The 10,768-nt window shown below is 40.0% G+C and overlaps 1 protein-coding gene across 1 annotated transcript; it reads left to right on the plus strand.

Moving 5' to 3' along the window:
* Positions 1-218: 218 nt before the first annotated feature.
* On the plus strand, positions 219-4,780 carry LOC114453467 (cadherin-10-like). Its single transcript, XM_028433372.1, is given in 6 exon segments — positions 219-273; positions 358-466; positions 947-1,198; positions 4,292-4,393; positions 4,396-4,440; positions 4,443-4,780. Coding segments are annotated over 6 exon segments (891 nt in total). The 5' UTR covers positions 219-228.
* The last annotated feature ends 5,988 nt before the right edge of the window (positions 4,781-10,768 follow it).

The following is a 10,768-nucleotide window of genomic DNA, read 5'->3' on the forward strand; positions in this document are numbered from 1 at the left end:
CAATCACAACACTGAAAACACTGGACAGAGAAATGTCCAAATGGCACAACATCTCAGTGGTGGCCACTGAAATAAGTAATTTATTTTTCTTTACACTTTGTATATTTATTTAACATGAGAATACATATTTAATCATAAACGTGCCTGTTGCAGATAATCCACGACAGACAACCAGAGTTCCTGTGTTCATCAAGGTGCTGGATCAATGACAATGCACCTGAGTTCGCTATGTCCTATGACACGTTCGTCTGTGAGAACGTCAAAGCGGGACAGGTGCTTGAATTTTATCGTGCTCACTGAGGTTAGGACATGAATCACAGTTGTTTTCTAATGCATTGTTCGTTCTCATTTTTGTAGCTGATTCAGACGATAAGTGCCGTTGACACAGATGAACCCCTTGTTGGACACAAGTTTGTCTTCAGCATAAGTGCCAACAACCCAAATTTCACCATTGATGACAGAGAAGGTATGATGTCTATATTCAGTAAACTTTAGATTTGGATTGTGTGTCATGATGTTGTTTTTTCTAAAGCTTAAAATTGTGTATCTTCCTGCAAGGTAAAGCTACTGTGAACATTAACCTTCACAAGGTCTTCCTACATTGGACTGTATTGTGTTAGCAAATGTTATGATTCACTGTCAAACATAATGTGGTAAATGTCCACGTTGCTTTTTCAAACTAGAAATACAGTAGTTTAGAGAAAGTAAGAAATGAAGCACAGGCCAAAAAGTTAGATTTTAACAAAAAGACCGTGGAATTTAATTAGATTTGCAATTATATCTACAACATGAAGACTTCTTTGGGATTACCAAATAACTCTGAACGACCTTGTAAAGCATACCTGGACACACACACCAGGAAATAATGACTACAAATGTTTTCGTGCAAGATTGTCTACCTAACATGTCATCACTGATCAGCTTTTATCCCCCAATCTTTCTGCAGATAACACTGCCAACATTCTGACGAAGAGGGGGGGTTTCAGCCGGCGCGAGATGAGCATGTACTTCCTGCCTGTAGTGATATCCGACAATGACTACCCCATTCAGAGCAGCACCAGCACACTGATTGTGCGTGTGTGCGCCTGTGACAGCCATGGAAACATGCAGTCATGTAGCCCTGAGGTCCTGCCCTTCTCAGATGGTCTCACAACTGGAGCTCTGGTGGCCATACTGCTCTGTGTCATCATTCTCCTCAGTAAGTACCCTGATGTACGAGCATGTACATGTGCAATGGGTGTGCACCCATGCATATTTAAACCTTGTTGCTTGTCTTCGGCAAACCAATGACAACACTCATGCCTTAAGTGCAGTATGACACAGTTTTAAAGACATATATTATAAAAACATTAATATTTTTTATGTAACTATTTAAAGATAAAAAAATGTAAATAAGATCAAATCAGAAACAAACAGGTGTAGGTATTGGAGAAAAACATGGCAGCTCCACATGCTTCAGATAAGGGCCCCATATCCTTTTACACTATGAGAGTTACTTTGGCAAAATGAAAGCAGCCGAGAGTCACTTTTATGTGGTTGGTAACATTTACACAGAAAATACCTTTTGTTGTCCTAGCATATCACACCCCTGGTTATGTGTCTTTGCTGAATGACTGAGCACACCAGGACTGGTGTTGCCTTTTTTTCTCTTCTTGTATATGGCTACCAAGCAGGAAGTCGCATGAACAGTTGCCATGTGCTTTGGAAAAATGGCGCTCAACAAATATCTTTAACTGACAAGCTGCAAATGAGACACACACATTTGTTATTCATAAGTGTGAACTCGTGGTAATTAATATTTTATCCTTTTGTTGGCCTTGTGGAACCTTGCTAGCCTGCTGTGGCAAACAAACACCAGTGTAACTTTCATTGACAGGCGATTATTTAGCTGTTAAAAATGCAAATGGATTTGCATATTTACATATTCTTTTATGTATCTTGTCATTGCAAATGCTATATTTTTGGAAAAATATGAAACATGAGGTGGTTTTTGAATATAATCATATATTTTTAAATATCGAATTTCAACAGAAATTCTTGTTCTCTGTAAATGCCACACAATGAAGCACATAAAACTTTATATCGCACTCTACTCGGACGAGTAGGTTTATCTGCTAGCTTTGACTATAGAATTATTGTTCAGGGATGGTACATTGTGAGAGGTCAGTTCTTTTGAATCAACGGAGCCACTTCCTGTGGGATTGAATTTTCCAAACAGAGATTTACCTGACCTTGAAGTCACATAAAGCACCAGCTTCCAGGTGTACGTGTTTTAGTTTATCCATCCACTCCTCATCGACCTTCATCACCATGGTTACCATGGTTTTGCTGAGACCTCAGCTGTTCTTCCAGCATTTTAGACCTTACTTTATAGCTTTCATAAGGGTACCAGAGGAACACAAGAACTTAGTTTTACATTGTGCTGCATGCTGCAGCTCATTCACAAGTCAATTACAAGTACAAAAGTCAATTACGTGAACCGGAGTGACTTGTTTGCTCAAGTGCTCTTGCTGATTGCTCACATGGAGGGAAGTTAATTAATCAGTGAATATATCTGCTATCACAAAGTCTATAACAAATACATCACCTAAATGACTCAGTGCAGCCAATACAAATTTTGCTGAAAAGATGGCAGTATTACCCACGGTGGCTGACAAAGGCTTAGAATCTCAACATATAAAAGCAATCATTAAAACATGCATGGTGACAGGGCGATGCAGTGGTTAGCACAGCAAGGGGGCTCTAATTGGAATATGGATCAGGCCTATTCTGGCACATTGTGCATGGGTTGTGAAGAAACCACTTGTTGTACCCTTCATTATGGACTACCTTTACCATTTCACAATTAGATACAAACCCTGAACTGAGACACAGCTGTTTTGTACATACAGTACAATAAGACGATCGGTTATAAAACTGCAGAAAATTTATGAACTGGAACAAACTGATGCTGCATCAAGGACACCGCAGAAATCTTTAAATGGCACCAGTGTACACAGGTTTTTATAGGAGAGGTCATTTGTAATTAAGCCTGGTCCAATCAAGAACATGTTACAAGCAATCCTCGGTACATAATCAAACTTATATATTATCTCCGCCACACGCTGAAGCACCACTTCAACTGTCTTCCTGATCTTGATGCAGTATGTAACAGCGTACAGGGTAAAACATCAACAGTGCCTATCGTTTTATCTAGTAAAAAAGCAGAATGTTTGGGGCTTGTGGTCAAGGGCGCATCAATAAGTAATAAGTTTCAACTGTTACTGAACCTTACCTTGTTCAGCCAAGCATCATGCTTGACAGGAGCATTTATGGCTCAATGAATACTGTGAATGCAGAAATCTTTGCAGAGGGCAATCCAATTAAAAAAAAACTTGAGTGACTTTACTGATGAAGCAGTTCAGTCATATCTAGTTTTCTTCCATCTGCTTACTTTAAATCTACTTTTCAGATTCTTTCTGCTGGTGGGCAGAACTCCTTTCACATATCAAGTGTGCTGAAGGTTAAACTCCATGCTCTCCTCTTGGGCTAAATATCATGACATCTGCTCATTATCTGACGCTTTTCGCGCTTGAAACCCCCTGACAGACTGTCTCATTCACCTCTGCTTGACTCCGGTTGGGCAGGCGCTGAGCTGGAACCACTCGCCATATCTATTCTTCCCTGTTGCAGCCCCTCTGTGAGTGTCTAAAAACATGGCACTGGTCAGTCACAAATGTCCGCGAAGAACCTTAAAAAACGGCCAACCCCGCCTCTACACAGGCCGCGTTGAAGGCGTTGTAATTAACGCCCAGGTGGGAGGCAAGTAGGCAACTACTGAACCTGCTGCGAAGACAAAAAAGGGGAAAGTAGGGAGAGGTGGTGGAGAGGAGTTGCGTGTGTTCTAAATAATAGATGGTTTCTGAAGAATTGTAGGTTTAATAACAAAAAAAACTGCAACCTCATAGTGCCACTCTGAAAACATGCTCACTCTGCAATCCCTTGATTGTCTTTTACTACTGAAGGAGATGAGATGTTGAATATCAAAAAGGATCCTCTAACCAGCGTGCATATTACACAGTGAATGTGCCATTCAAGTAGAAAAGAAAGAAAACGCTTTTTTCTCTGAATCTTTAATAAAAAAGGAGGTGAACGCCTGAGGCAGTGTTGGGGATTTGTCACTGGTAGCAAATGTGTCTCCCCTTCGTGCCTTTGCTCCCCTGTGCTCTTTAATGCATGACACATGTTAAGAGGCACACATCTTATGCTGCTGCTTTCTCTCTCTCTGCATTTTCCCACTGTTTCTGTGTAGTGATCGTTGTGCTGTTTGCTGCCCTGAGGAGACAGAGGAAGAAGGAGCCTCTGATCATCTCCAAAGAGGATGTCAGAGACAACGTTGTCAGCTACAACGATGAAGGGGCGGAGAGGAGGACACTCAGGCCTTTGATATTGGCACGCTGCGCAACCAGAGGTGATGGATGCTAACAAGCTACGCAGGGACATCATACCCGAAATGCTGTTTCCCTTTCGGAGGACATCACCTATAAAGGATAACACGGACGTCAGAGACTTCATTAACGGGAGGCTTCAGGAGAATGATTCTGATCCAACAGCACCACCCTATGACTCTCTGGCCACGTATGCTTATGAGGGCAGTGGGTCACTGGCGGAATCCCTCAGTTCACTGGAGTCTGCTGCCACTGAGGGGGACCAGGATTATGATTACCTCAGCAACTGGGGACCACATTTCAAAAAGTTGGCAGAGATGTACATAGGAAAGAGTCCTGACAGAGAGACCTAGACCAAGCCATGGCAGTCTCTCTCTCTTTTTTCAATTCCATTTCTTTCTGTCTATCTAGCTAGCTAGCCAGACAGCTGTTTGTCTAGTTAGTTAGCTAGCCAGCTAGTTGACCGTCTGTCTCCCTATCTATCAAGCTATCTATCTGTTTATCTGTCTGGTTCGCTAGCTAGCTCGCTGGTTAACTAGTTGTCTATTTGATTCTCATACACACGTGAGTGCACGCACACATGCACAAACATACGTGCACTCAAACAAGAATCTCTGCAATCCCAAAGCGCGGTTGCTGATGGAAGACTTGAACTTGAGTTTTCTCATTACTGGAGATAAAAGTATAAATCTCAAAAAGTTTTACTGTTTTTGCTCATAATCAGTAAAGATGCCTTTGAATTTTAGGATTTTTTGTGAACAATGGTGTGGACAATGTGTTTTGTATTTGACCTGAGAGATAGTAGTATTGTATACTATCAATGTTTCATGGTACTTGGACCAGGGGGGGTTGGGGTGGGGTTGGGGTGTAGGGAAGGAGTCGAGCAGGCTTTCTCCAGCCAACTCCATTAAATACTGTAAATGTACAAAGTGTTTTTAAATGATGGACATCCTATATACTATTTGCTATCTTTGTTTGACAAGCAATGTTCATGTGAATGGTTGGTGCAGTTTATTTGTCAAACTGTGAATTCATTTCATCATATAGGTGTAACATGTAATGGAAAGTGTATGTTGTAGGAAACCGTTCATACACTGATTTCATGCTGTTTGAATGCTGAGTCATATTGTTTTATATTTATATTTTTATACTTATTTTCTTAATAAAATGATGTAAAAAAACAAAACATGGTATTTTCCATTTCCTGCTTTTGTCAAAATAAGTTTGACTGTGTGTGTTTGTTCTGATGCACATAATGTGGTTCAATAAAACCTTCATCTGTTATTCTATAAACATTTTTATAATACACAGAAACTTCACACAAAAAGGAAGTTTCTTGTTAGCCGTCTTGGTATAAATCTGTCCAAGTATTGACAAGCTGTCAGATTTGAGCAGATTTGTAAAAGGTGCTGACAAATATCAGAGGTCCAGGATGCAGAAAGGGATTTATTTATATATTTATTAAGCTATTTACACATTTTAACAAGAAACTAATCTGCATTTCTAGCAATATTTAAGGTCTAGGAAACAAATAAGTTTGAAGTATCTTATGTCAGTTTAGTCTATAGAAACTTGAATGCAAATGTAGGATTTTGGGCTAAATGCTTTTATTGTGTTTGCAAACTCCATTTTTCACACTTCCCTGTGAATGTTCTGTTATCTCAAACTACTTTCTGATTAGTGACCATCTGTGGCAAATCAATGCCCTTCTCACGTTGGCGCAAACGGTTTCATATCTAAGCACCTACCGGTTTCACTGCTGCCGTGCTAGACATGTAGCAGCTGTCCTGCCTCGGATGTGTGATTGCCAACATGTGTACCGCACGGGAGGGGGGAACTGTTTGCATTTTTATTGCCGAATTCCTGTGTAGGAACTGAATGCAACTGAATATGAAGATATCAGAGGGGAAAAAATGAAATGTCTAAACTCTTTGTCTCAACTCTGCACGAGTAATCCATCATGGTTAAAGAGAAAGTGACATTTGAAGAACTATAAATTACAATTCATGAAGTTAAGTGGTGATTAAGCACACCTGTACGAGCTAATGCGTCCAATATAACAGCCACGCAATAAATCTCATCCCTATAATTAGGAGAGCTTTTAACTGGTGCTTTTTCTCGCAACCCTTTGAGAAATATCTGGTGTAATAAGAGATAAGAAGGCCAATACAACTTAAAATAGTTTACCCAACACCCTTAACAGTATTTCTCCATGTCCTTAATGACTGTACACATTCTGCAGAGGTCCTTCCTGCTGAATACAGGACAGATGATTGTGTTTTCCTTTACTGATCATCTTTCAGCTACTGATATTGATTCATGTATTTAGCCTGTTACTTCATGCTGTACTAGATGAGTGATCAATGGTTCTGATAAATGAGTTGTGGAACAGCTGCCATTCCTCTTTAATTAACAATAACTTATGGTGGAATGTATAACTCTGAACATGTGGCATAATTGAGAGCAAAATTCACTGACTTAGTTTGAAAAACAAGGGGGAAAAAAGTCCGTCCAGTGGGAGGAATCACAGGAAATGTTCTTTACTTGACCTGCAGCGCAGGGATTAGAAGTGATTATTCATCCATCATTTCATTCATACTGCATCGCCACTATGTTTCATGTCTTGTCACTAATTTGACCACAGTGACCTGCACCGAGCCCTGAGCACAGAAAGGGGGCATCTGTTCTCCTCAGGGTGCTTCCACTGCTTTCTAAGCAGAGAAAGAGAAAGAGAGAGAGGAGGAGAAATGTCTCTCTTAGCCACTGTATACTTCACATGTGACTGCATGATCAGTGCTTAAGTGGAACACATCCCATTTGATGTCAGAAAGATATTTGCATGTCACATGGAATAATACATGACAGATAACTCCCGATGATAAACCAGCTGTGGGCTTGCTGCAGCTTTATTAGATCATATGGTGACCATTAAAAAAGAATCTCTGATGTCTTCCTGTGATGGACACGCTGTAGCCATGATTTTTCTTTTTTTTAATCACATGCTATTTTTTGACTGCTATTTTCTAAGTCTTTAAATAGTGAAATTTAGCAGCATCCCACAGATGGTTTTCAAGCTTACATCCATAACCCCCCCTAGTTCAGCTGTGACTTGCTGAGACTCCATCATAGATTGTTTGCGCACAGCTGCACTCAGATGATCACAGGCGACACCAGGTTGACGCTGTAACTTCCAAGACTTCAAGTTTTGGCGATGTTTTTGTGCCCCCTGCGAGGCTGGTATAAGAAACAGGCCTCGTGTCACAATTCATAATGTATGATGTTTTTTATGGGTCTATTGTGGCAGGAAAAGACTTAAAAGATGCAAAGTACTGCAATCAATAATGCAGGTGAAATATTGGTGCGCTGACAAGATGTGACAGCACCGCTGGACCGCCTGTGGCTTTTTTGCTTGTCTTTTGCCTGGACTATTTAAAACTTGCAAAACATTTCCACGAACAAGATAGAAAGAGAGATCCAATGCAGATAAACTGGCAATAACCTAGCTTGAAATGGTTGCATTTTTACATACATTTATCACATAACAACGTATTTGACTACTTGTAAAGCTTCAGCTAAACCCATTTGAGTGCAGAATAGATTTTATTTTTCTTCTATTAGCAACTGAAACACCAATGTGTTAATCTATAGTAGGTGGACTTCAGAAATGAAAAGGCTATAGATTTCTCTTTTTTGGTCACTTAAGATTCACCTGCGAGGCCATTTCATGGCTTTCTAACACTTTATCTGAAGTCTGATTCCTGTGTGTCTGGATTAGGTCGGTTTTAGCCAGGTTGCACACCTTAGGACAGACTGTCACATGCCTGTGAGCCAGAGAAGTCACAGCATGGCCAGGCATGGCCTTGAGAGGAGAACAGAATACTGTGAAGCTTAGCTGAATCCTGGGGTCCTGACATGTGATGACACCTGCTTTGTTTCAGACACCTTCTATTATGAGACGTGCGCTTTCGTGTGGGGAAAAAAAAATCACATTTTTCTGACTACAGAAATCCCGCTCTTTCTTTGTAGTGGTTGCAATCTTTCCTAGGTTTGAAAATGATTTCAGTGCTCTACTGGCTAGTAGCTACAGACGTGTGTTGAACATTAAAACAAAAAAACACACACAGACATACACACAGACACAGAAGACAGCTTTTTTTTTCCCTTAGGAAAAGAAAATTACTTCTGAGCGCAAGGGAATGCATCAGTGACATGGCATACTGCCTAGTTTGTTATAATTACAAGCAAAAGCAGTTCTGAATAGGCATCTTAATGACCAAACAAATTGTTGCATATTTCAAACCCATCTGGATAATTTTCTTAGGGGAAATGCAATTGCTGTTCAGAAATTGTGAATGCCATCTTTGTTGTTGGTGTATTGTATGCGTGCATACAATTACACATATAGCACCTGAGATGATGCATAATGATGCTTTTTTTCCCCATCACCAATGAAATATTGCAGTGCCGGGTTTTACATAAAGCAGGTGCACATGGCGCCTGCCATCTTCCAGCTTGATAGTAAGGCGACTGAAAGCTGCATTAGGGTGGAACCATTTTCTGAGTAATAAACCAGTCTCAACCTAGATGAAGAACTGGGTGTTCATTTCACTCCAACTAAGGCTGAAGTTTGTAGCTTTCAGCCATCATCGAACATGCTCTACTTCAGTGTGCCTTAAGAATAAACTACATTACCATGGGAACCTACAGATTTCTTTAATTGGTATTTGGCTCCATCTCCTGGAAGAATGAATTCACAACATGTACATGCTACAAAACATCCACCATTTACCATCTATCACACAAGTCTGTATAGCTTATTAAATGTTTACATTAAAATGTATGAAGCAGCATTATGAAATTAGAACTTCGTTATATACATTTAGACAAAGTGAAGAACTGTAGATGGGCTGCACAGTGGTGCCTCACAGTAAGACGGTTCTTGGTTCAAATCTGACTGTCACTGTGACTATGTGGGTTTTCTCTGGGTACTCTGGCTTTCTCACACATACCAAAGATGTGCATGGGGGACTCTAAATAAGCCATAGGTGTAAGTGTGAGCATGAATGTTGTTTGTCTAAACTAGCCCTAAAATAGAGTGGCAACCTGTAATGGGTGCAACCTGTCTCTTACCTATTGACAGCTGAGATATGGTCTAATACCCTCCACCCACCATCCCTGTGATTCTGTAGTATAGCATAAAGCGGGATAAGAAGATGAAAGGAAGAAGTGTAGATTTACAATTCAGCAATTCAGATGCTGAAAAAAGGATGCCTAAATATAGGTGTCATTTGACAGCATGCCGTCAACAGAGGGCAGCAGAGATCTTTCCACATGTAGCCCACTGCTCCACAAATGCACTCATCTACAGCAGCTCCAATGTGATTTTAGATGGCTAGTGTTTGTTTATAAGTGCACTACTATCCTGACAATGATCTACGCATTCAATCGCCCCATTATTCCCATTATGGTTAAACAAACCTCTCCAGATTGTAAGAAGGATAGAGATGCTACTCTGATAGAAACCGTAGAGACCACTCTTCCATGTTAATAACTACGCAGGTTTCTCAATATTCTCTTGTGGTGATTGAAATCAATGAAAATCAAAGCATGAGTGATACACATGTACATAGAGATATGAGAAAAACTAAATTGTATATTACTTAACAGTAGCTATAACCTAAATATGATTAAAAACACTAACAGGCAAAATCTAGAAAAGCAAAAAATGCACTCATCACTGAGTGATGAGTGATGTTGAATTTAATTTGTAAAAAAAAAAACTCTAAAAAACCTAACCTAAAATTCAAAGTATATGTTGCATTATGTTTACACACAAAATATGTATATTTAACATATGGAGACTCAACCTACATCTTCAAGAGCTGAGAAAAAAAAGACTCCTGACATTAGACTAATTAAAGTCAGTATAACAACTCAGGTAAGTATTGGGCCATTTCCAGCTATAGTAAAGTGAGTTTCACAGAGTTCCTATAAACCACATATAAACCCCCATTCCTGTCCCGTCCTGTTCATTTCTGCTTCAAGTTCTGGAATGAAAATGCCCTTTATGACTTAGAACCTTTATTGACATACTTTAAGCGAGGTGTGTGCCTACTGAGATCTTACACTCCATGCTTACACAGCTACTGCCCTCTACCTGTGCTCACTGTCATTGCCTGTATTAGGATTAGCCTGGAATTGAGTCAGACTTAGGGGTCACAGCCAAAGCCTCAGACACAGACTGAAATGTACTTTTAAAAAAACCCAATGGAGTGATGTCACAGAATGGTTACTTAGTGGATAAAAAGGCAATAGATAAAACATCTAGTAAAGTAGCATTG

This window comes from Parambassis ranga, chromosome 20 (assembly GCF_900634625.1).
Source record: "Parambassis ranga chromosome 20, fParRan2.1, whole genome shotgun sequence".
NCBI classification, from domain to species: Eukaryota; Metazoa; Chordata; class Actinopteri; family Ambassidae; genus Parambassis; species Parambassis ranga.